A 26,835-nucleotide genomic window follows, 5' to 3' on the forward strand; every position below is an offset into this window, starting at 1 on the left:
GTTCATGGAGTGTAGAACCTTGAGATGCAAATGGGGTTTATGTATAACTTCTGCAATTAGAGGCTAATCTGTGTAATGGCTTCAATTTAAAATGCTATTTAAATGGGGTCAGCAGGTTCACACCAACCAGTCATGGGACAAAAAAACCGCTACATTACCAGCGCAAAATATATCACTTCAAAAGCCCAGCAAGACACAAATGACCTTACATTCTACAGATAAGTTGTCTAAAAAAATATTTTTATGATCCATAAAATAACCCCTTCTAATTACAGGTTTTTCATTTCACAAATATAGCTTAATTGCATTCATTCATTAATTTTTCTAACGTATAAAAGAACCAAATCATTTATGCTAAGTATATAATCTTATGTAGGGACATGCTGGCTGTTGGTGCTGCAGTTCCCCATTATTAATATGCATTTGTTTTAAAAGAGTTGCAATCCAACACGTTAAATTTCAGTCACATTGAAGTTTGTGGTTGTAATACGACAGACTGTCAAAAGTTCAGTTCTTTTGGTGGTACAAGGGAAAAACAACAACTCAAAAAACTCAAGTTAATATATATTAGTCTTACAGATTATCCCAGACGGTCCACACACATGCCGATCCATGCACCGGTCACACAAAATTCCGGATGTCCCAACCCTGCAACGGCACTGGCCCGTGACAGGGTGACATGGTCCTGGTAGCGACCCCCACGAGGAACACTTACACTCCTCACAGCGGCCACCTGGCATCCTTGGGTTACCGTGGTAACCAGTGGCACATCTAGAGGAAAAGGACGATCAAGTTTCGGTCAGCTAAAAGTCCTACCAATGGAGAATGTTATCAACCATCCCAAATAATTCCAGGATATATCTGAGAGATTCCTGCACAGCAGTGGGATGCAGCTGTTTTTCTAAATACGTTGGAGCTACTACTATTTGAAGTCAAAATCTTTGCTGTGCACTGTGCTAAGATTTTTTTTAAGTTCTTTCTTTCTTTCAGACAAATCTGGACTGAATGACAATCTCAAGTTATGTTTTGGAGCTCCACAACAGTATTATTTCATGAGTTTATCTTAATGCAAAGCTATACATACTACTTTTCTCTACACTAGTCTCACCTTTCACAGTATTTTCCCTCATATCCCTCAGCACAGGAGGTGCAGCGGTGGTCACTGAAACCTTCTGCCACACATGTAGGGCTGAAACTAGATTCAGAAAAAAGTAGTTACAAAATAATTAACAGATAAAGAATCAATAGAATGCAGAATACAGATTAACATGTGCACAAAGGGAGTTACTGATGCATTCCGCTTTAAAAATGGGATCATAAGCATGCATCGACGAAAAAAATAAAATAAATAAACCCAAAATATTACTTATTCTCTGGATTGGAAAGGGGGCAGGCACAACGTTTGCAGTCATCTGGAGAACCTCGGACCACACCGTAGAAACCCGGAGCGCAGCGTTCACAGTGATCACCCTCCGTGTTGTCTTGACAGTTCTATCAACATAAATGCAGAAAATATGTTTTTTGTTTTGAAGACTCCATTTATTCCTCCTCTATCAGAATCCTCTCAAACTTGCAGGTCCTGAAATTTCCATCTTCCACCCAGCATGAGTTTGGTATGTGTGGCAGGTTTTATAAGGAGGATGTTGATGCATTGAATGTAGCTACTAAAAAAAAATAAAAGTTACAAAGTAAAAGTTTATTCTACCTGCACAAGAAAACTCAAGGCATTCATGAAGAAGAAATAAATAGTTTTTACTAGATTGCTTAAAAGATACCTCCAAAAAAATTGGTACAAGTGCACTCAGATGTCTTGAGAAAAGTTTTTAATGCTTTAAAAATACATAACTATACAAGAGTGGATAATCTTATACTATCAGCCCCCTTTTTAGGTACACCTGTCCAATAGCTCGATATTAATAGTAAATGAGACAATCACAAGGCTGGAGCTTGATGTGTTGGACATCCAGTGATGCATTAGAGATCACTAGAAGTTCAAACCGAGCATCAGAATGGTTCAGATTTAAAAAGCTAAATGTTGGAGGTACTTCAGAAACGGCTGATTTCCTAGGATTTTCACCAGCACATCAGGTTTACAGGGAATGAAAGAAAGAGAAAATATACAATAAATGTCAGTGAGGTGAATAAAAAAAAGCCTTTCTGTCAAAGAAGAATGGTAAGACTGGTTCAGCAAGGCGAGAAAGCCAAAAAAAAAGAAGAAAAAGAATCACAAGTAAGCAAAAGATTATCTCTGAATGCACAACATGTCAAACATTCAATCAAATAGTCTTCAGAAGCACAAGGCCTCATTGGGTGTAGTGTTTGTCTTCAAAGAACAGAAAACTGAGATTACAACCTGCAAAAGCTCATCAAGTGAGGTAAATCTGCTGCATCTGCACGATATCAAGCAATAGGGAGAAAAATATCTGCAGAATGTCTTAGACATAAATGAATGAAGACTCATGCTAGCAAGACAAACATAAAAAGTAGTCGGTGACTACTTGAGATGGTTAGCCTGGTTCCACTGGCTGATCTGTGGCAAAACCAGGAGAAATAACAAGTAGTAACATACATCTATTATGTCAGTTTGACATCAAAACTTCTCAAACTGGTGTGCTTGGTTTTAGAGTGAGCCATGTAGAGGTTTGACCTGAAATATTTAGCAACATTGTGGCAGAAAGGTGCCTTCAATTCCATTCAAACTGTCTCTAAAACTACTCAAAGACTTCTCTCATTATGAAGAGAGAGAGAGAAGAAAACCAGGACAGGCTGAGCAGTTACATACAGATTCACACATCTAAAAGATAACTGGGAAGTGCCCAGTGTGATTCCAGCTGCCATTAAAGTGCCGAGTATCTCCACGGTGGCGGCAGGGAAATGATTGCCCCTTTCTCTTCACCATGCTCATTTTCTGGGCTTTACTTGGCTTTTTCACAGCTCAACTTTTATCTAGGCGGGGCGGTTTCAGATAAGAGATGCATTTGTCCACATGGTAATGATGCCAAGGCACACCTCTGCATGATGAGGTGCAGTAAAGTAAGACTGTGTGCTGAGCAATCAAGTCGCTGTTACCGCACAGGTGCAATCTTACACACTGGTGTTTAATGTCCTTCTTCAAAAGCAGACAGAAGTAGAACAATTTTCATAACCTGTTGCTGCACAGACAGCCACAACATCAAAATAATATGCAAAGGAATTTTTTTTTACAGCTCGTTTTTAACTTCACTTATAAGCATACAAAATATCATCTTCCATTACCTTTATAGGAACTATGCAAAACTCTAGAAGTACAATAGTTTCCCAGCATATGTGCACAATAAACATAGAAACAAACAAACAATGGTCAGCAATGTAACGAACAAAACCCCCCACCACACATACACAGGTGAAACAAAACTATTGTAGATTAAGTCCTTTCTCCCTACTGTTCATATCCCAAAGGTCCCATCTAATGTGTTGCACTTGTTTGTTTAAAATGGGAACTTTAGTTGGTACAACAGAAAGTTTTTTTCTTAACGAGGCAAGTCATTTCCATTACCTTCCTCAATTTCTCGTTACTGCTAATTACCACAGAAACAAACTCGTTTAGCGTTTTCAATTTAGCCTGCTCGGTTAGAAAATGCTAATGGCGCCGTTATGGAAAACGAGGTAGAAATGGGCAAGGAAAAAAAATGGCTGGGAGGCAAAGTGAGACCGAAATTAAACAGGAGGGAGGGAAGACGCAGAAAGAGAGAAACAAATTGTTACATGTCGAGAAATTAGGCACGAGTGAGACAGAATGAGACACAAGGTAAAGTGCGTTTGTGAATAGGAAAAAGGACATACAAGTAGATGATAGAGAGAAAAAGGGTGAATGAACACGCAAAAGGTAAGAGGTGGAACCTTTAAAGACAAATATTTGAAACATTTAATGTGTCAAAAGCAAAATTAAACGAATGGGAAAGTAGGCCAACTAAACACAATTGACGAGGCAGGAAAAAAAAAAGACATTAAAACGATGAAAGGGAGTCCAAGTGCTTCAAATGTGAATATTTTCAAGTGACCAGTAGAACCAATTTAACTTTTTTCATTAGTGAAGAAGATATTTGCATTCTGGTTTTACAGACTAAAACACAATTTTTAGTTTTGAATAATACAAGAGAACTGATTTACAAGGAGAATTTCTAACTTAGGCTGGAGGTTAAATACTGTTTAGAAGGTATAAAAATATGTTTACAAAATATGTTGTTTCTGATATTCAAGGTCATTCTACCTCATTCCCCTCTGACCTTAAATATTACCCAACAAACTTCTGATCACTGGATATTTGATCTGTTTCTGACCGTTCTCTGATAAACCCGAGGGGTCAGTGTGCTTGAACATCCCAGCATATCAGCAGTTCTACAATTTGATCTTACACACACTCATCCATCTTTTACTACAATGAACATATGTTAAAATAAATCATATATATATGGGAAAAAAGCTGCACAAAATATGAGTTAGCCAGGTGGTAGTTAATTATTGCCAGGCTAATTACAGTACCTGACATCCCCCTTAATACACTTTCTCATTACGCTTGTTTCTCTGAAAACTACTCAACATATGGCTCTGTGATGGGCTCCAGCATCAGAGTGCTCACACATGTACATGCTCATTTACCTGGCATATGGATGTCTCAGGGTCACAAGTGGAGGAATGCCCACTGCACTGACACTGGACACAGCTGCCCATGCCGGCAGCTGTTGGCAGCCTGGACGCTGGAACAGAAACCGGCGACCCGGCGCGGAGGCGATAGAAACCTGCAGCACACTCCTGCTCCGAGGTGGGGCGAAAGGAAAACATTTAGAAATACTTCATAAAAGCAGCTTTCATAATAAGACTGATATTAGAATACATCACTAAACAGATGCGTCCAGGGACTCCGGCAATAATCACACGCTTACTTCCCTAGGCAACAGTTGACTGCTTTCTCTCTGTCTCTCTCACATACACACAATTAAGAGTTATACACCTCAGTAAGTTTTGGACAAAGACACAGACATACAGATCCGTGCATGTTCATACGCACATAGACTTGCAAGGTAACTCTCTACTCCTCTCCCTCTCCTGTTCAGCAATAATTAATGGAGTCCATTTAAAGAGCCATCTGTTCCCTCTGCAAGCACTAAATGCCCGTTTAAAAATACTTTATTAGCAACGACGGCAGCTACAAATAGCACAGCCATCTGTCTGGCAAGCCTGCACGACCTGAGCATTTTAAATTTTAGCTGCAGTTTGGTTGTTGGTTTCTATTTGTACCTTCAAAGTTACATAAACATAGATCACAAAGCATTTTAGTCGCCAAGTAGGAGAATGCAACGGGGAAAAAAAAAGTTTTTGAGATCAATACTCAATCCTAGTAAACATTTGGGGACATGTATCCAAAGTTAAGCAGATGTTTAGAGTCTATATATTGGAATCTCTCCCCATAGACTCGCAATTAAATCAAATATTAAGACTGCTGAAAGTGGTTTAAAAAGAGCTGGAAGGAAAGCATGCCTGAGCAAAAGAGTTACTCAAAAGATTAAACCCGTCGAGGTTGAATTATACCAAATGCAATGAAATATGTTGATTCAATCACAGAAATCTTCTCGTCATACTCTGGCAGTTACAACAAAATAAGAAGATCCCATTTAGATTAGATAAGTCTCAAACTGTTTCAACAATGACCAACAACTGATGACAGAGGGCCCATAAAATACTTGCTATTTGCAGTGAGTCTTTACATGTGTGCATACCTCACAGGAAAGCCCAGAGTACCCGGTTGGACAGTCACATTTTTCTATCTGATGGGCTTTCTCGTTTTGCTCCGCCGGCGTTCCTTCCTCTGCTACTGTTAAGCTGATCTCTGAAATACTGAAAGGAAGAAGTCACAAAACATGTTAGACATTAGAAATCTGATTTCCAGTTTTGTTTTTCATAATTGCTTACATATAAATTCCAGGAGAGTTATAGTTTTATATCTGACAAAAGGTAAAATGTTACCTATAATTTTTATAATTCCACATCTGTTAATGAGAAACTCCTAATAGACATCTATGAAGGTATGCGTTTGTGTTTATTTATTTATTTTTTTTTACCGGCTATGTCTCATCAGATTGCCATGTGAAGCCTTAATCAGGATGTAGTCCACATAGAACAAAACGTCCATGAAGTCCTCTCGACTCACAGACCGGCCATCTGCGTACCTCCATTCATGCTTCACACAGAGATAAAATGTGGGGAGAAATTGTTTTCTCTCTGCAGTCTTGAGGTGTAACATGTACAGTTTGTATTATACAACGTTTGGTGAAAATAGACGGCACTTTCTGAAAGCCTTTGTATTCTTAAAAACATGAGACTCCAACGACACTTCGTTCTCCATACCGTACCTCTGTCATGTCGATCTCGTGACGGGTGAGCTGACCGATCTGAAGTCCTGGGATGTGCCGTGTTATTATGATGTTGTGGTTTGGACCACCTTTAATAATGACTTGAGGCTCGTACGATGAAGGGCCGGTTTCGTCTCTGGCCTCGTAGTACACAGCGTATTTCAGTTGTCCTCCGTAGGCTGTGATCTGAACAAGACAAAATATGTTTCCCCTCAGAAGATCCACAAAAACTTTGCTGGAGACAAACTTTTAAGCCTATTAACAACAGTTATCCATTTCCTCCCTCCCCCCAAAACAATCTGTTTCCTTCTACATTGACAATATGTGTGGAGGGAGATGAGTAAATTTGATCCACATTTTATGCTCCTCTACTGACTTGTTATTGTTGAAACTGGTTAGTAAGTTTTAATAGTTATAATAATACACTGTTTTTCCTTCTGAGTATTATTTTCATAAACTGACCAAACTCATTATGCTCGTTATTAGTTTTTAACGCCCCTAAATGATCTTTTTCACATACTACAGTGAAGCTGCTTTAGCATCAGCAGTTCCCCGTCTGCGTCATGTGACCAGCTGAATCATTAAATCATAAAAAAAACGAGTAAATACGCAACCATTAACCTACCACACACCACTCTATGTGAAAACATTGCCAGTAGGTGCAAGATGCAAGTTTTTAAAGAGTGTGAAAAGAGAGAAATCTTTAAGAACTAAATGCTGTTGGGCAGAAACTCCAGTTAGGACAAAACATCTGTTGTTGCTAATAAACTGACAGTGGGATGCAATCACTGAACTTATTATTTTACTGCAGTTTTTTTTTTCCTTTTACTGTACTTGAACAGTTCAAACATTCCCATGACACTAATATACTTAACGAAGAACTGGACTGCATCCTAAATAACTCAGATAGGCATTTTGAAAAGAAAATCTTGATTGCAACGTACTTAACCGTCATTGTATCGTCTGATTACCATCAGAGTTACCAAATGAATATTTCATATGGTACATTTCAAAGCACAAGCTCTTACCATAGAGCCTGTGAACTGCTCCGGCAGTTTCCAGTAGTACGGTTCAGACAGAGTTGTTGTGACCACTTCTGCGTGAGCCAGTATCTCTGGGTGCTGGAAGCTCACTCCCGCCCTCTTCTCCACAGTGTTGGATTTGTCCACCAGGGGGAGCACTGTCTGCTCTGGCCTCAGTGTCAACTGGAATACAAGAAAACCAGTAGATGCATAATTAAGTCCATGGACTTGAAGTCTTGATATTTTACAGCTGTAGAGTGAAAATAATGATTTTTGTTCACACACAGTACCAACTCATTAGTGAAATGACACTTAATGAATCGTCACAATTCCATTTGAAAAACTAAATCTTTTGTTACACTAGAGTCAGTTCACAAGAAAAGAGTCACTTTTTAACCACTGGGTTATTTCTTGGTAATAAAATGTTTATATTAAAACATATTATAATTAAAACTAATGATCATTAACCGTGGTTTACTGAAAAAACCAATGTACTTTTCACATTTCACTCAGTGACGTTCTATTTGCATCAGTAGTTAAAGTAAGGGAGTAAGGAAGCATTTCTCTCTTGAGTATAATTTAAAACTCATTGTGTCAACTTTTCTCATGCGGTTTGATATATGACTTTCATTTGAGTTATTTGCATTTGGAGAAATAATAAACAACCAACCCTCCTTTTTTTTCCCAATCTCGCTTTTGAATTTTTATGTGTTGATATTTCAATATTGCTTGAATAACAGACTTTATTATTGACTGGGGGTTGTGGTTGAGTTGACCAATTTAAAAATAGATCCCTCTTGTTCATTGTGAATTATTATTCATAATAATTGATCATGCAATGTGGGGGGGAAAAAATCACGTAAGAGTGAGAATTTGTATGAGATATATGAGATTGGATTTAAAATAAAATGTATCCAGGCAACTGATAAATGGTTTTCTAAATGGTTTTTTGTAAAAAATGTTTAACAACCTTTTGCTGCAATTAAAGTCCAGGACATTTCTCCAACTGAGAAATTTATTTTTGCCAAATTTTCTTCACTTAACTTGTGAAGACATTTGGTTTCAGTAGATTTTATTAAAGGGTATGAGTATAAGAGGGTGAATATATCAATGTCACTCTTAAAATAAAACAATATTTGGAGAATTCAACCTTTTCAAACTATTTTACAATTAGCGTTGCTGATCAGGATTTCAGTGTTTTATTCCTTCTTGATTATGTGGAAAATGTTTTGATATGCATGCGTTTCTTTTCATTAATCTTTATGTTATCCTGTGTAGTGCAAGTTTCAGTGTAAATGTGACCTTTGTGTGGAATGTGTGGGGTGAGCACTTGCATTTCCCACTTCACTTAGTGTAATCTCACGATTCAGTGGTTCAGAGAAAATCTCCCTCTTCCCAATAAACTTCGCATTTTTATGTATTTCTCTGACCAGTTTTCCCTCCTTGAATCCTGCTCTTGTCAACTTTAAATGAATCCTGGTTGATTCAATAAAGCCTCCACATCCCAAAATTGTAACCAGACAGTTTATAGCAGCAACTAGTTCTTTCTAAACATGCCTAGCCTCATCAAATGTAAACATGTTACTGATATTTAAATTTGTCATATTCCTCTGTAATTTCACAAACTTACATTTTGACCAACATTTTTACTTCCTGTCAGATAAAAATTATTATAAGAACTGAACAACTTAGATTTCTCGTGTATCCACAGACAAACATAAGACTGAGCATTCTCCAGACCTGAATTCTTAAAAAAAATTAACATATTTTTCTCCCAAGAATAGCACTGTGCATTTCTTATAACTGTAATTATGTCACTGGATTTTTATTATATTTTTTTGTAATTTTCAAAAGGAAAATTATCCAATGATGTCTAAAGTATTGCTTAGTTTTGCTAATTTTAAAAGTCCCGTTACTCACCCACATCCTTATAAGTCCTTGTGCCTCCATGCATGAGTGAGTCAGTCCGTAGCAGTAGCACTTGCTGCAGCCAAGCGGATTTTTTACAGATAAGCCAAACATATCTGTTTTACAGCGATCACAGTTGTGCCCTTCCACATTTTGCTGAATTAAGAGAGAAAAGGAAGCAAATTACATTTTTTTTATAAATACTTTTGAGCACCTTCTTTGTATTTGCCTTTAAAAACAGACATTTTTATTTTAAGTTTAGTCGTCTGTTGATTTTGCCAATACCTGTCCAGCTGAAATCAAATGTAATATTACTTACATATAAAGAATCTATAACCATTTTAGTTACAGAGTGAATAAATGAAAACAGGTCAAAGTCAATGTTTTGAGGTGGCTACCACAAAACCCTGATATCAGTCCCATAGAAAATTTGCCGCGGCTCTATGTACTGCCAGATCAATAGCCTTCAACATAAAAGCTGCATCATACGAGTCTGAATGAATGTATCCGTCATGCCTGCTGCTAGCATGTGCTTGTTCCACATGAAAATTAGCTCTTTCTTCCTTGATTTCCAATTTTGACTTCCAATGATTCATTCCTGCTAAAGAGCCCCCTGGTGGTTGAAGAAAAATCCACAGAAAAGCTGCGCCGGGCAACAAGCCGCCTGGTTCAAAGCGAGGGGAAAAAGTGACGGCTTATATTCCGAAAAATACGGTAATTTGAAAAAATATATATAAAAAAAACAATTTGTGTTGATTTTACTACTAGTATTTAGTGAAAAAAGTATCTAAAACCTGTTATCCTGATTCTCTTAAAACAGAACAGTCATTGGCCTGACTTAAAATAGTGATGAGTAAGCAGGTTCTTACTGGTTTCAGTAACAACCTATTGCAGGATAGCTGCATATTTTAGCATAACATTTTGTTTATGTAGATTATGATTTTTGCAAAAGAAATGGGAAAAAAAAATCCTTACTTGGATTATCAAAACAGTTTCAAATATGTGATGAAACTCAAGTGCACTGCTTGGTTTCATGATGAGGTTCAGACAGCCAACCAAGATTAAAAATACTAACAGATTAACAAGAAGACATGTGACAAATGAGTGACAAGTTGTCAAACTTGTGTCTCTTAAGAAAGATGATAACACAAATTACCTGACATCTCATTAAAGGTTATGAATTTGATGCGCATTAATAGAAAAAAAGGCAAACACAAAAAGCTAAGCTTGTTTCTGTAAGGCATAATGTGATGCCTGGGATCAATACTGTCATCTGTCTGAGAAATCTTTAGATAATCCACGCAGGCCTTGATTTTATCCAAGATTGAAGCTTGTCGCAGTGAGAAAGATGACTCATAAAATGCTCTGCATGTTTCATCCACATATAGTCTGAGAATTAAGGTTTCAAGATGAGCAAGAGTAAATATCACTCAAAGGAAATGGGAAGAACAGTAACATCTTCTACAGGGACACTAATAATTTTAATGAAAGTGAAAAATCCATTAAACATGATTGAGAAAACTCTCATATCCCATCTTCTATTTTTGTAAATTGAAGCCAGGCAGAGTACAGCAGTATGACATCATTCGAGAAAAGAAACAGAATGATTACATGAGCTGAAACGGAGGTGACCAAAACAGGCATGGATTTATGAGCTTTACCTTGCAGTTACATTTCCCTGTTCGGTCTGCACAGCCACACACTCCTCTCTCCATGTCACAGGTCTGGCTGTCCGATCCTGCGACGCTGCACTCGCACTGGATGCACTGTGGGAAATGTGAATACAAACAATCTGGGGGCTCTGATGATGGAACAAGCTTAGCAGTGAGATAACTAGGTACCGGGTTAGCTTTCCGATTCACCTGATTAAACTTCATGTTGACAGAAATGTTATCTTTATGCTCTTTAATTAATTTGTGCAGTTATGAGGTGCTCCAAAGATGCGACTTATCCACTCGGTTTACAAGAAATGATGCCTACTTTTTAATCCTGCTCTAATTTTAATTTCGGCTTTTTTAAATGTGTTGCTAAATAAGTATGAAATCCCTGCAAATATTCCACAGCAGGGTTGTGTTTCCAAAAATCTACATCAAAGTGCATGTTTTTCTTGAAAACATGCACTCTACAGTAGCACCAGTGCATTAAACATGTTTGACCTCTTACCTGAGGGAAGTCTCTGTACCCGATTTTACATTCATCGCATTTCTCTCCTCTGAAGGAATCGTGACAGAAGCAGCAGCCTGTGTTGGCGTTGCACTGCTGGGTCAGCGAGCCGATCACATTGCATCCACACTCCTTTTTTCCAAAACAAGAACACATGTAAACATTTTGTGCGATAAAAATGACCAAATATCTCAATAAGTGAAACTACATTGAAGTCTCAAGACCTTTGTGGTAAAAAAAATTCACTCAAAAAGGTAAATAAGTAAACTTGTATAAAATATAATAACACATTTATTATAAATAGAACTTGAAAGATTATTTAAACATTATTTCCTTATTGTATGAAGATGAAACGGTTTATAAATTGAAGAATCCTGGATGTGCACAAAGCAGATAAACTGTAGAACTTTAAGACATTTACTTTTCCATTATGATTTTCTGTGTTTTGTAGAAATTTCAGTACAGTCTCCAGCTTCGAAGATGCGCATTTCTTTGTTTGACATTGCTTTGATGGTCTGTCATTTGTTGAGTCATTCCAAACCTCGTATAAAACCCTGATTGATTTCTTTGAAATAATCTGCTGCTAAGGGCCACAGTGCTTTTATCACCAGGCCTCTAATGTCTACGAGTCTTTTGCTACAATTAAAGGTTTGCTTTTCTAGCTGCTTTGAGGCATGTAATAATCTTTTGGAGAGAAAATTACTCTTTAATTTTAGACAAAAAGTTGTACCAAGAAAACAACTTGTGGACCTAAAGAAAGGCGGTTTGCAAAGGTTTTTTTCAGAGAAGTGGTAAATGGACAAGAAAAAAAAAAGAGAAAGAGATTAGTCTTTTTATAGTCATATCACTGGCAAGAAATAAAGAGCCTGAAGTATAATTATTACATTTTTATGAACTTTGTATTTCTAATTTGTTTAATTAAGAAAGATTCAAATTAGGCGGATTTCGTCAATTTGCATTAACAGTAAGTTATTCATGCTCAAAACGAGGACAGGTCCTGTTAGATATACCTATCAGGTCCAAGGCAGGAAATGTATTAAGAGTCAGATTCAGTTTCAAACAATACAATGACGTCAACAAGATTAGAATAGTGTGTCAGTAATTACCATGAGATAGTTGTTTTCTTGTCCTAAATAGATACATCACTGACGCATGACATACAATCCATAAGATGACATAATTGGTTTGTTACTCCATTGATGCACTTCATTATCAATTAAGACAATGTTCTGAACAATATGCACCCAGAGAGCCATGCTCCGTGTAAATCCCGGTGTAAGAACAGATAAGTCAGCCGGAGTCCCTTATCTGCTGAAGGCCCCTTCCTGTCCGCTCTGATCCAGTTGGGTGTATTAATTTAAAATACTTGATCACAAGCTGGTTTCTCACGCATTTTTTGTTCCATTTTCACTTAGAAAAGGATTCACACACCAGTAAGATAAAGATATTTGTATTTGCACAATTACTTTTTATATATCCTATAAAGTTTCATCCAACACATTCTCCCCTCCCCCCAAAGTTATTCTTTCAAACAACAAAACTGTCTCACCTTACATCCAGTTGTGATGTCGTGGCCCCAGTGGTTGGGCGCACAACGGTCACACCTCTCACCAATTGTGTTGGGAGGACAGATGCACTGTCCGGTATTCGCATCACAGTTGTTTCCCACATGACTGCATTGGCAAGCTGTGGGAGGGAAGGACAACAGCAGACGTATCAGTGAGGATTTGAAAAGACGAATGTGAGGGACTCTGGAGAAGTCACAAAAAGTTTTTTTTTTCTTTTTTTTTTATATCAGGGCTCCAGTTTATTCATGCAACAAGTTTACTGTATTACTTCCATCAAATTCAACAATATTGCAGTTTATCTTTCAAGATCAGAGAAGCTGCCATTCACCCACTGATTGGGTAAGTGGAAACAGCTGTCCTAATTAACAATAAGAAACAGGTGTGATGACTGGCAAGCTGGGAAGCTGCATGAATGAAAACTTAACTGAAAAGCAAAAATGTCAAAGATGAAAGAACTGATACATGGACTGCAAAAAATAACATTTATCACCTATTCTAACATTATTGCCCATTTCTCTGGACTACTTGCGTTTTTTTCATTTTACAGTCTTCCTGTTTTGCTTTAAAAACAACACAAAGCAGAAAAACAATCATCTTTGATGTAAGGCAGTGGTTTACCTTCATGAAGTGGTTTACACAAAGTCTGACAGCTCAGACTGAGCGTTTTCTAGCAGCTCTTCATTTCACCCTAAGACTGGTAATGTTTGGATTAAGTTAAATGTAATTTTGCCTTTCATTAAGCTAAAGGAACAACACAATTATATTAGTTTTACTCAGAATTGACTTTCTTCAATAATCCCAATAAAATTCGATGACCAGGAATTTCTAATACTGATGCACATTTTTTTATTTTTTTAAGGCTACATACTGTAATGACAGCCATGTTTAATCACCTGAAACAAACTGAACCAGACATTTGATATGTTCACTTCTAAATGATACTCTGTGCAAACTTGAATATTTTGGGAACAAATTGGTCAGAAACATATATTGTATTACTGCAGCATTAGTGATGCAACAATGCATCATATGTACATTTTTAATTAAAATCACATTTTCTACTCCATTCTATTTTTACAAATTATACTCCAAGATTTTCTCTGCCGTTTTAACTCCAAGGGACGAATTTTATCTTCACATTAAATACAAGTTTAAGGTTTGATGATTGGGTGACGATGACAAGATGTCCAACACTACAATAGTATTTTTAAGGTAGATGATAGATTGGGAGGATGATTTTAGTTTGTCTTGCTATGTAGAGGCTTTCTATAAATGAAAGCCTTGCATAGTCAAAATTTGGATTTAAGATAACTTCTACAAACTTTAAAGCAATGTTGAAAGAATATCATCATAAAAATCAATTCACGGAAGGTAATATTTTTGTGGGTAAACACAACAACAACAACAAATATTTTTACTCTTTTTTTTTTGGAAGATTACTCAAGTTTTCATCTTACGTGTGCAGCCACCCTCCTGGAAGTTGAAGAATCCTCTTGAGCATCGGTCACATTTAGGCCCAGTGACGCCAGGCTGACAGCGACACTGACCCGTTTCGTCACAGTCAAATGACTTTGAGCCGAATGAGTTGCAGTGACACGGGATACACACCCCGCCTGTCGTAACGCCGTGAGTTTGAGGCTGGGGGAAAAAAAAAAAAAAAAAAAAGGTTGGAGGTTGAAAGCAAAACAGGCAAAACGTAGCAAAGAAAAATTCTTTCAGAGAAGTAAACAAGTTCACTTGATATGGAAGACATTTTTAAACACATGTGTAAAGAATAAGTTAAAAAAAGCTAAAATATGCTAATTTTACACTCTTAACATGTGCTTTCTTGTCTTCCATCTCCATACCGAAGTGGCTTTAGCAATTAAAACAACAAAGCAAACCGCTGGTTAAGATTGTTCAAGGAACAGAAACATTAACACCACACGGCACACGAAAAGATGCTGTTTAAGCTACTAGAAATCAGGAAGCGTTCATTACCATCAAGTCACACATTTATTAAAAATAATGCTTTTTACCACAAGATTAGTCCACATATTTCTACAGCTCATTTTTCCACACAAGTTAAAAACTGAAACACCCATGCTGCTTCAAACACATCCACTGCCATCCACATTCAGGGTGTGTTACCCCTGTCTGAGGTCTGTACGCTCCCCTGGGACAACCCCCTGTTGTGCGGGAGGTTCCCCCCCACCTCTGCTGCACAGTTTCCAGGGGAACACGCTCTACGGGGCGCCGTGTCTCCCGCCTCTCGTAATCTAGGCGACGAAGGTCACAGCGTCGGCCCATGAAGCCGGGGCGGCAGATGCAGCGGCCCTCTGTGTCGCAGCGCTGAGAGATGGAGCCATAAGGACTGCAGCGACAGGGCATACACTCCTGCAGCTCAGCATCCCACCAGCAGTTAGGCTGGACCAATCAAAAGCCAGTTTGATGGATGGAAGGTGGGCAAAGGATTGACGACAATAAGCGAGGAGTCAAAGTAAAATCAAGAGAGTGAAGTGAGGATTACCTAAAGAGAATTAAATAGTAAAAGCAGCACAATTTCCACAGCACCCATCATAGAAACAGCAAAAACTACAGCAGAAATATCTACGAAGGTTTGTGTCTGAGGCTGTTAAAGTAAGAAGTCGGTGATGGTAAAACTGTGTAGATACAACAGCAAAACAATTACAAACATCTGTTTCCGTGACTAAATATCTAGTGCTTTGCAGAAAAAAAGAAAGAAAAACAACTAAAAAATAAATTTATGCAGGATTACTTGCAGTTTCAAATAGTGAGAAGGTGATTGTACTTCAAGTTATCACAATTTTTTTTTTTTTTTTTTTTTTGATAAGTGAACTCCATTCCTAAGCACCACCAGATGATGGTAACAACTCTCTTTAGTGCAACCACCATTACTAACAGAAGACTAATGAACGATGGGCTTCCAGATGAACCAAAGAAATGTTGAAAGCAATTAAAAAGAAATTATTTTCTGTGAAATGTTGATGCATTCTTTGGTTTGTTCAAGCAACAGTCCAGTCTGAGTCAGACTGGCAGCAGATAAAAAGACAGCTGATGGGAGAGAAGCAAAGTTGATCTATTTTAATCCTCTTGAGCTTTCAGTCTGTCTGTTGGAACATACTGGGCTTGAAACTTTTGGCCGCCTTTTGAAAACTTGGGAATTAAGGTAAGCAACCACATTTTGCTATATTAAGAATGCTACTCAAACTAATTATGGAAATTGCTAACACAGAATGCGACAGAACTGTCAAGCTCGTTATTACTTTTGAAATAGTGAAACCTCGTTTTACAGAAATTCCTCTCACACAGAGACTTGTGACCTCTGGTTTAAATAATTAATGGTTGTTCAAAGGAGGAATGCTAGAAAAATATTTTGAATGCTGTTTTGTATCCACAACTATGATCAGTGCATCTCTTTCCCAATGCATTGGTCAAGTAAATATAAGAAATACGAAAGCTTACCATGCACTTATCGCACTGCCGTCCAATCACATGTTCTCGGCATTGGCACTGACCATTCTCCTTGTTGCAAACTTCTGATACTGAACCATTGGTGTGGCACTGACAGGCTGCAAATGAAAGAGAAAATATATATATATGAATATTAAACAGCAACATAAGTTCTGGGCTGATTCCTCTCACAGTATTAAGGGTTCCACATTCTTCATATGAAGTGCTGAAATCGGCTCTTACTGACGCAGAAGCGTTTTGAAAATTGCATCATTTTGTCCGTAGAAAGGCATTTGCCTCCTGATGGAGCCTGATGGAAATCGCAACAGCCTTTTCCATGGAGGAGGCCGTCTGCAGAAAAGTATGGTGCTCTCTCTGTCTCCATCAAAGCAAAACAGAGGATGCGTCCAAGAAGTATGTGGGAGCCTTTGGCTTTGGTTTTTCCCAGTGCAGACAAAGTGTAGGCATAGTATAACAGAAGGTTTAGTCACATTATTAGTGCTGTAACATTTGAGTAACACTGGAGTAGATTCAGTAGAGGTGGCACATGCTGTATGTATTGGTTTTATCTCTAGCAATGAGAAAAATATTGATGTTAACATTTGCCTCAATACAATCAATTGTCTACAGAATCCATGAATCTTTAGTTCTAATTCCAAAATCTCTTAAAAGCTGTTTTTACCAAAACATTTTTGACCATTTTGGAAGTAAATAGCCTAAATATTACATGCATTTACTAATACACATGCAGACAATATTTTTCTGTTCCTTTGCTGTCCCCCTGTATTTTATTATCACTTCTTGGGTGAAGAATTAAAAGTAACATTGACTTGAAACCAAATAGGCTTAATCAACAAAAGAGTCATGCAAGGTTATGCAGAAGAAGGCTAAGAAAGTAAGACTTATTTGTTAAGATGTAGAATGTAAGGCAGATGCACAACAAGCACCTATCTTTGTTAACCTGCCAGATGGTTTATTACTAAATAACAGGACAAAATGTTTTCCAAGCTGAAAAAAATCTTGAGAGCAAACACTGAAAATAAATGTATAACACAAGAGAAAGTCACATTTTATCCCACAACAAGGCTTACAATATAGCGACTCACAATAGAGTCCAGATGGTGCTTAAAAGGTGGCGCTGGGGAGTGTAAGACACATAGACCAGCATCTACCTGCACTTTCTGCTGCATATGTTTGTGTTTATGTGCACACATGTATACCTTTTCATCAATGATGAATAGGTACACATGCGTGGGAGGGCATGCGTGTCCTTGGGAAGACTGTATTTGTGTTTCTGGGCATCGGTATGTATTTGTGCAGACATCTGTGGCGAGCTAACGCTTTTCTTTCCAAACACACAATCACATTCGTCCTTCTGCCTGCTCTTCATTTAAGATGAAGCAACAGCAGGAGGCACAACAGACTAGTACCCATGTGTGTCCTTGCTGTGTGATATGGTGTGTGGCACGAATTTTATTACAAAGTGTATACATAGTGTTCTTTTGTGTGTGCCTGTGTGTGTGTACTCATCTATGCTTTTAATGGCTTTTGCAGCAGATGGGAGCTGTGATGTTGGAGCTTTTAATTGTGTATCTGAGGGGTTGATTGGCGTATGTAGGTGTGATTTTTCATCAGCTGGGATTTAAGCTCAAAGTTTGAAAAAACAAGAAGTCATGCAGAGTATGATAATTAGACTTTACGAGGAAGACTGTGTGGGAATGTGTCTTGGTACTCTAAAACTTGTAAAATTACAAATTAAATGGGCGACAATGGAAGTGAATTTCATGCAGCACTGTTCCAGAGACATGAGAGTCCTCTAATGGCTGCAATCGACTGAATGTTATGTTTAGTGCTGTCACTCTTTACCAGGTCTTTAGTTCTCCCTTGACACAAGATAAAAACTAAAGTTCCTTCTCCATTGTAATGTCTCACCTGTAGTGGTTAATGTCTGGTTTGGCTCTAGCCAAGTCGTGTGTGTTTCCATTAGCAGTGTGTTCCTCACTATTGTCCGTGTGAATATGGGCAAGTCATTTACAGCGACACTCAGCAGTGGAGGACTATGAGGTTGTGGTTTTGATGGACTCAAACTCAGTGTTTTATTTTTTCTTAAAGACAAACAGTCAGAAATGTCAAGTAGTTAAGGTTAAACCACCAAATGATGTTAAATCTCTACTTTCACCTGGGTGCCACCTTGGCTGACTCAAATAAAACCCAGAAATTTAGTTTTGTCTTACAGAAATTCATTGCTGGCCCACATCTGTTCTGGTCAGACAAATCTGACCAGAACAGACTTTGTTAAAACCGGTCAAGCCCGTGGAGAAAGGGCTTTACTTCTCTCTCCATGACCTACAAAACCACTTTCAGTCTGGACACAATCAGGCCTCTTCTCCACTCTTACGCTGCATTCACACTATTTTCCGTGAATTCTGGGGCTTTGAAAAATTTGTTGAGGTGGTCTCAATGTGAGGAGATGAAGGAGATTTTGTGGAACAACTAGTCCTGCCATACTGCATCTTTAAAGTGAGTTTTTGATGAGTGTGAATGATGGGTACTGGATCAAGGATGTGGAACTGACAACGTTCTGCTGCATCATGACAAGGTACATAACTTCTGATGGGATCTTGTCTTGATGTAAATATTTGCTTCCCGACTCCGCTTGTCCCTTCATGTGGTCTTATAATTATTAGTCGAATTAATCAGAGAGCACAAACTGTAAATTTCACTTTCAGCTTTAAGCATCTGGCATGCCATGACAGAGAATCTTAATTACTATAAGGTAGTTTGAGATTAAGTAATATTAATATTGGAACATAGCAGCAAAATGTTTGAGAGTTGCATTAGTTCTGTATATGTGGTGAAGATATGCAGGATGCATGGTGTGTGCAAACTGTGGTGGAATTTTTGACATGTAGATATATTGGAATAATGCTGATCATTTGTGTATGCTACACTGTCAACTGGACTGAAGATATTCTTATTCAAATGTACTTTTTCATATTTTTTTTATATTATGGTATTATTTTCATTGGGGTTTTTTTACATGCAGTGTTGAATTAATTAACAAAAATGTGATCTCAAACAAACCGAGTTTTAGATAAGTCATGTTTTATTATTTCAACCCTTTCATACATGAATTATGATCCTTTGTGTCAGGATTTTTTTCATTTTTTTTATTTTCTTAAGGCAGAAAAAAGGAAGGAAAATTTTTTTGTAAAAAAATAAAAAATAAAAGATATTTTGTTTTTAGGTGATCAATTGTAATTTTCTCCAAGTACAAAGTTGTTCTTTGAAAAATATATCAGTAATATTGTTCTTTAGGGGTTATCTAATATCACAATATCGTTTGTCGGCCATATTGGAGTTAACAAAAATAATTTCTTGCATTTGCAGCTGATGGCCAGTAGTTGATAGTGTATTTTATGATGCATTAGTGTCCACTTCAGTGGTCTGTGTGCATTTATAACATTAAAATCCACAAGAAGCACAAGAAAATGGCTTTTAGATAGCTGTCCACTGTAGTGACCATTATGCATGAAAAGATTAAGGTATTTTTCCAAGTGTCTAAAGCATTCCTGCATGAACATTTAAAATAATGTACTAAATATTCATGTTATTTAAATCACCTCTAAATATAAAACCATACAGGCACAATTAGTCTACTGGAACTACCTTCTTCATATTTACAGCCTAGATCCCTTTCCTTTGCACTTATTTAAAAATTCCCTTTTTATAGTCTTCAACTTGGCATAGTAGTATAGTTTTAATTTTTTTACCTTGTAAATTATCTGATTAATAACTTTGTGAAGGGCATGTGTAATTTAACAATATTCTGTACAGGATTATGCATGTGTTCCATACTAACATGGTTACAAATGCTGTATTTCTGTATCTAAAATATTTGACATTTGCATGTGAATTGCTGTCTGTCTACATTATATTTTGACTGGTGAACACAACCTGTATCTGAGTACAGGTTGGCATTTTTATTATTGAGCGTAATATTTTTCTATCTGAATGTCAAAGTCTTCATTTGACAGTCAGAAACTAAGAAACAAAAAATAGCTTTCCTATTTTTTCAGCTTAAATGCTGAAACCATTTCCAAAACTTTTAGTGTGCATTATTGAGTTACAACAGATCCACTTACTTCTAGTGAATAGGGAACATAACAGCAATCCACCACAATTTTCAAATGATTTTTTTTTTTTCTTGTGTGAAAAATACTTGAAGATCTTCATTTCTTTGAATTTACTCACCAGACAAATTGCTTGGCAGTCAGATTTACTCCAAAATATCAAACATTTTTCTTTTACTTTTTCAAAGGGATTTAAACTGAACCATTATCCGCCCAGTTTGGAGTAAGCAAAAATGGACAACGGCGACAGCTCTGATGTACAAAGAATGAAAAGCATGAAAAGGATTTTCTCATTCTAATAGCACACAAATGGACTCAGCCTGAACTCTTCTGCTTCACTCAATAAAATTCATTAAGACTCGGAGTGATGGGTAGAGAGAAGCAGGCTGAGAGAGAGCTGTTGTCTTTTAATAATTCTTGGTGGTCTTCTGTCATTCGTACAGGATCAATAACCCTCCGTCTCAAAGACGCAAGCAGCTGATCAGTACTGCAGGAGAGCAATAGATCAGGCTGATTAATCAATATCCATTTAGGTGGGTGGAGAGGGGAAACAACTACAGAACAATGAACTATCAAATGCACATTAATACCCTTTGTCAGGCTGTCTGGCTGCTTTTGTGCAGCCCTGACATACTTTTCTGTCTGTTTATCACTCTGTCTGTCTGTCTGTTTCTCGGTGTAAGCTTTCTGTCTTGCTACCCGTGCTTCTGGTTTTGTCAACAAAGCGAGCTTTAATGAAGAGCTTTGTGAAGAAGTGCCATCTGAACATTTGTATTTTCTGCCTCCTCTCTCTGCCTTGCTGTCCCCCTCCTCCCTTTTTATCTTTTTTCTCCCAGGTATAGTTTCTTATTCTCACTTTTAAGCACAGCTGGCAGTCGGCGGGCCGCTCCGACATCACACCTCCTACTGGCACAGCTGCTACTTGACACACACTCACAACCACACTCCAGATGGTGTACCATCGACTCGATGTTTTAGTGAGACTATTAAAGGTATCATTTAAATAATTTGAGCTAAGTTTCTTAAGGACAAAGTGCTCTTCAGTGCAACACCCCTGCTGAGATACAAAAGCTACACTGCTGGCACGCTTTGCAAAAACACAAAAAGGAAGAATATCTGATGCTAATTATATTTTCTGTCTCTAACAACATGCAAGTGTCTTTCTGATTAGAGGTTTTTTAAAAAGCATCTTAAAACTGGTTTACAGTATCAAGACAAACTGCTCAGTCAGAATGCTAACATTCACTCATTTAGTGTCAATGTGCTGGGGTTTGATCTCTGAGAATTAGAATTAGTGATTACTGTGCAGTCACTTTTTCATTTGACAGAACTAAAAAGAAGCAAAAAAAATACTTTTTTTGCAGAGAACTGTGATACAAATCCAATTAACTTCTGATTTGAATTTTATAATAAATACTTAATATGCACATAAAAACCCCTATTTTACTGTTTTAATTATTCAGTAAGAACAGGACATTCCCACTGTGAAGGAGAATATATTCTCCAATTATGAGACAACTGATGGGTAATGTGAGCAACCTCTGCCTGTTTTGATAAAAATGTTCAGCTTCAAATGTATTTTTGACTTTCTTCCAAGTTGTTCCAGTCATTTTTATTTCGACCATGCCGTTTCTTTAGCTTGTCGAGAAACGTGTCTTATGGACAACGTGTGGAAATACAGCGCATTTGACTGAAGTGTGAGTGTCACTTGTGATGCACTCCTGTTTAATTACCTTTTGAATTCGATTTTTTTCCCTGAACATTTGAAAATTCAAAATACAGTGACTTACTCCAAGTGGTCAAATAAATATTATATGGATTAATCAGTAAGTAACTTGGACTCCTTCCAATTGATGCAGCCCCAAAGCATTGACCTTGCTGCGACTTGTTAATCATCAGCTCAGACAGAGTGTCTGCATAGAGTAGTGTGAGATTAAGCCTGTTAGTGGGGTCATTCCTGCAACTTTTGAGTAGCAATTGCATATATTCCCTAGCAGCAGTGCATATGTGCAGAATGTTTACATAGAATAAATAGTAACAAGAGATAATTCTATAAGTAACCACACTTTTGCATAAAACCATGCTATGCCTTCTTGTTTCCCATGTCCAACAATCAATGCCACTGGGGAAAATACAGGCAGAACATTTCATTGTGCAATATTAATAGGCCAATTGTCAGTGATGTCCTACATTAACAGATGCCTGTAATGAGATTCAGTCCATGTTTAGACTGAAGAAATTTGTTATTACTACAACCAAAACCTCTTCCACTGTAGATTTTGTAAAATATTTCCCACATTGGAAAGTTGAGTTAAAAGCCTTCACAGGGCTACACTAACACTATGATCAGGTTTCTAACATTTTTTTGTGTTCTTGGCCCAAATAAATCAAAATATGATGAGAATAGTACCCAAACGATATATTTAAAATGCAATTCCCGCAATGCAATTTGTTAGGTCTAAGAATACTTACGTTGGCAGTTTTTTAATGTCATGGCATCCCCATAGTAGCCTTCAGCGCAGCTGTCACAAGTCACACCATCGTAACCTTGACGACACCTCAAACACTGGCCTGTGATCGCATCGCAGCTATTGGGTATGGAGAGGTCCAGATTGCCATTGCAAGAGCAGGGTTGGCAGGATCCTCCAGGTACAGTAGGCTGGCCGTAGTACCCATTGGAACAGCTAGGTGGCATAAAGAATGAATGAGGTTCAGTACAATCAGCTATAAAACATCAATAAACTTCAATGGCAGAATGGGTTTGGCTACTTTTGGTTAGATAAAGTGAGTGATGCTGCAATTAGAGTGGCGAACAAGCTAATAAATGCCGTCTTTACTGCTTTGCCTCTGTTTTACTAAAGTAGAAATTTGGATTTGTAGCATGTAGAATTTCAAATATTTATAGGATGACCTCAAACATAAATGCCTAATATGCCTGCTTTGCATCGGTTGTCAGCTAGTGAAGCATTTTCGTTGCTATGAAAGGATAAATTGAAAATTATAAATTTTCAAGTACAGTTCAAATGATGGTTTCTATTGTTCTTGTTGTTTTGGATGCCACACACAGCAAAAACATAGCTTGTCCAATAATAAAGTGTAGAACATCTTTAAAATTTACATTGAAAAAAAAAGTATGTTTCCTTTTCTGTAAGCAACAGGAGAGAAGTGATGTGATGTAATAAGTGAGAGCAATTTAAAATATCTCAAGACCTAATCGTCGGTTCGACTTGTTGCTTCTAAGTTGTGGCAATCAGGTAGTTTCCTGTTATTTTCTTTTTTCTTTTTCCATTGAAAGGACCAGCGCTGCTATATTCCCTGAAAGCACAAGTTTTCTCCACTTTTATGTAGCAATTACATTTGAAAATATAGTTTTCCTAAGCTTTCAAGTCTGCAATGAAATTGACTGCCACTCTTATGAATCTAACAACATAAAATTACTTTTAGATTTCAGCTTGAAAAGTTAGTATACAGCATCAAAATTATTGTTTACTTTGGGTTGCTGTGTCAGTGTGACGAACATCCATGTCTCAAAAAAAAAAAAAAAAAAAAGACTTCTTATTCAACTATCATTAGAAAGGAACCAAGCAACAGCACCTCTGAAGTTCAGCTTGACCACAGTAAAAAGCCTCATTGCAGTGCTTGTTTTTTTATCAGTGGCATTAAATGGCGTCTGATTTTCTGACTCATTCCACACTATAAATGAGTGATTTGAAGCTGGGAGGAGAATGTGCTCCTTGAGATCTGAAGCTGTTGTTCCCAACCAGAAAAAAAGTGAAATCCTCCCTCCGAGCTCAGAGTCGGCTTTTGTCTTGTTGTTTTTTGTTCAGGAGTGAGTGGAGAGTGGAGGTTGAAAGGACTTCATATCTAGTAATGTGGCCATTGTTGTGGTTTGACAAAAATCCAAGCTCTGGTTATTTGGCTCAATTTTTTGTCTTTGTCTCAAGACCAAACGAAAGGTTGAGTTTCTCTACGGAGATAACGGAAAGCTCAGAGTTGAGTGTCTGGTGTTTTACATAAGGGAACCAGTTTGAGAGTGGTTTGGAAATCAAGGATGTCTGTTTTTTTTTCTTCTCCTAACTCCTGTACTCCGTGGATTCATAGGTTATTGCCATGTTATCCATGTTTTTCATCCTTACTATGTGATTTTGAGTCCTTTATGGCTCTTAAACTGGTTAGAAATGCAATGACAAAAACCCAGAAAACAATATGAGTTCATAATACTGAGAGGTATTTGGTTTGCCCTCATCCTTTCTTTCCCTCTGTTCATCTCAGTGCAATGCAACTTCCAGATGACTCCATCATGTGCAAATCTATGATATACTTGCAAGGTCAGAAAATTTTTGACACAAGGAATGTCACCTGGAAAAAACTATTTGACACAACAGTAAATTTACTTACAGCAAAAGATAAAACCAACTATGGATCTTGTCTTGATTTGTTTCAAGATTTGTATTAAGACATTTCACATTTTCTAGTGTGTGGTCATTTGTGAAGAGAGATTTTCCTTCTGTCAAAGTTGATACCTCTGCAATTCTCACTAAAGAACAAAAATGCTCAAAAATACTCTAAATAAAATAATATGCATGTCGCTTAATTTTGTTTCTAAACAGAAACAGCATTCTACTTTGGTGGTGTCCAAAGTACTAGAATATAATGAACTGCAGAGGAGCTAATTCAGCCATTTGAATCTACTTTGTTAGAGCAGAGACACATCCAGAACAAGAAAGACACCAAAGACACTCAAGTGTGAAATTTGAATCTAATTCTGTAAAGTTGTTTTTGTAAAATAAATCTTTTTGGCATCATCTGTCAAAGAAAGAAAATAAAAACAAAAATATCACAAGTAAAATGTTAGGACTTTTGATCTAAAGAAAAAAGAAAAGGTGTTTATTGTCAAACCAGAACAAGATTTTATGTTTTGCTTTTCCAGGTTCTTCATATGAATAATAATCAGAGGATCTTCAGATGTGGGAAAACGTATTAACCTTAGAGTGCACCGCAGGGACAAGAGCCACTAAAACCAAATAAAGAGCCTTCGCTGAAATAAAGCTCTACATGTTGAAAAGGGGAATAAAGATGAAAGAAGAGGAAGAAGGATAGAGAAAGGCAGCAAAGTGAGAGTGAGAGAAAGGCAAGTGAGAAGGAGAGGGGAGGAAAGGTCTTCACATTGAAAAGAGAATTGAATTCAGAGAAGAGGGAAAAGAAAGAACAGAGAGAGAGAAAGAGTCAAGAGGAGCAAACCGTTATTACCACTGACCCTCCTTGGTACTCAATAGAACTGGTTTATTAGTTTGTGTGTGTGTGTGTGTGTGTGTGTGTGTACGCATGTTGCCAGAGTGTGTCTACATGCGAGTGTTTAGTGTGTGCCGTGTCAGAAGTACATCTTCCCAATCAAGTGGCAAACTCGACTGGAATCAATCAAATTTTTCGACGAGGACGGACCATGAGGTGAAGTGCATGTGTTTGTTTGGAGTCTTTTTTGTGATATGAATTCCCACATTTTGCTCTGTTCTCTTCAATTGAATTATATCAATACGTTGATTAAGAGGGTATCCATGTCTAGCTGCAATGTGTAGTGAAGGTACAGAGGAAATTAAACGCCTGTTTGTGTCCATCAGAGTGGCAAATAAAAAATAAAAAGGGCAGTACAAACACGAAACTAGAAAAATTAACAATTTTAAATGGGTCATTTAACATTTAACAAAATGCTAAGTGGAATATTTTTGACCATTTTAGGGATGTTTTACTTTGAAAAATGCCTGCAACAAATTCATGTAAGTTTAATCATCGAAATTCGTCAAAAACAAATATCTCTGCTGTGTATCAGTCATCAGTTTCCCTGCGCACTCGCATGGCTGTCATATAAAGAGGTTTGCAAAGGGCTATTGTTGGAACTGGAAATCCCTTTCTTTGGCAACAGGCAAAACTCTGGGCCCTAATTTTAGTAATCAGCTTCTTCGCTCAAGTACTGGAATTGCACTTTATGCTTATTGCAACTATATTGTTTCTAAAACTTGAACTATCGGAGCCAAACTGTCATTAACAGATGAAATTATTTTGGTCAGATCTTTAGGAATAACCCAGGCAGGAACCACCAACACTTTAGGATAAAGTAGGACATCTTGTTTGTTTATAGTTGGAAGTCGACTGTTTAGTGCAGGGGTGTCAAACTCAATTTCACCGAGGGCCACTGCAGCAT

The 26,835-nt window shown here is 37.4% G+C and overlaps 1 protein-coding gene across 7 annotated transcripts in view; it reads right to left on the bottom strand.

Moving 5' to 3' along the window:
• Nucleotides 1–26,835, bottom strand: part of lama2 (laminin, alpha 2) — a 166,797-nt gene that overhangs the window by 47,184 nt on the left and 92,778 nt on the right. For 3 of the 7 annotated variants that reach the window (XM_015057116.1, XM_015057127.1, XM_015057105.1), the window contains exons 21-36: nt 23,109–23,320; nt 16,516–16,622; nt 15,181–15,456; nt 14,508–14,688; nt 13,032–13,168; nt 11,483–11,614; nt 10,981–11,085; nt 9,332–9,475; nt 7,418–7,594; nt 6,390–6,575; nt 6,099–6,217; nt 5,757–5,874; nt 4,639–4,791; nt 1,367–1,491; nt 1,109–1,195; nt 578–771 (exon numbers count right to left, since the gene is read on the bottom strand). In XM_015057116.1, coding sequence (XP_014912602.1) covers nt 578–771; nt 1,109–1,195; nt 1,367–1,491; nt 4,639–4,791; nt 5,757–5,874; nt 6,099–6,217; nt 6,390–6,575; nt 7,418–7,594; nt 9,332–9,475; nt 10,981–11,085; nt 11,483–11,614; nt 13,032–13,168; nt 14,508–14,688; nt 15,181–15,456; nt 16,516–16,622; nt 23,109–23,320 — 2,453 coding nt within the window. The remainder of the gene's footprint in view (nt 1–577; nt 772–1,108; nt 1,196–1,366; nt 1,492–4,638; nt 4,792–5,756; nt 5,875–6,098; nt 6,218–6,389; nt 6,576–7,417; nt 7,595–9,331; nt 9,476–10,980; nt 11,086–11,482; nt 11,615–13,031; nt 13,169–14,507; nt 14,689–15,180; nt 15,457–16,515; nt 16,623–23,108; nt 23,321–26,835) is intronic. The other 4 variants (XM_015057151.1, XM_015057145.1, XM_015057136.1 and 1 more) reach the window with 3 other exon arrangements.

The sequence above is a fragment of the Poecilia latipinna genome, unplaced genomic scaffold (assembly GCF_001443285.1).
Source record: "Poecilia latipinna isolate Pla-1442-1.1 unplaced genomic scaffold, P_latipinna-1.0 Scaffold61, whole genome shotgun sequence".
In the NCBI taxonomy this organism is placed as follows: Eukaryota; Metazoa; Chordata; class Actinopteri; order Cyprinodontiformes; family Poeciliidae; genus Poecilia; species Poecilia latipinna.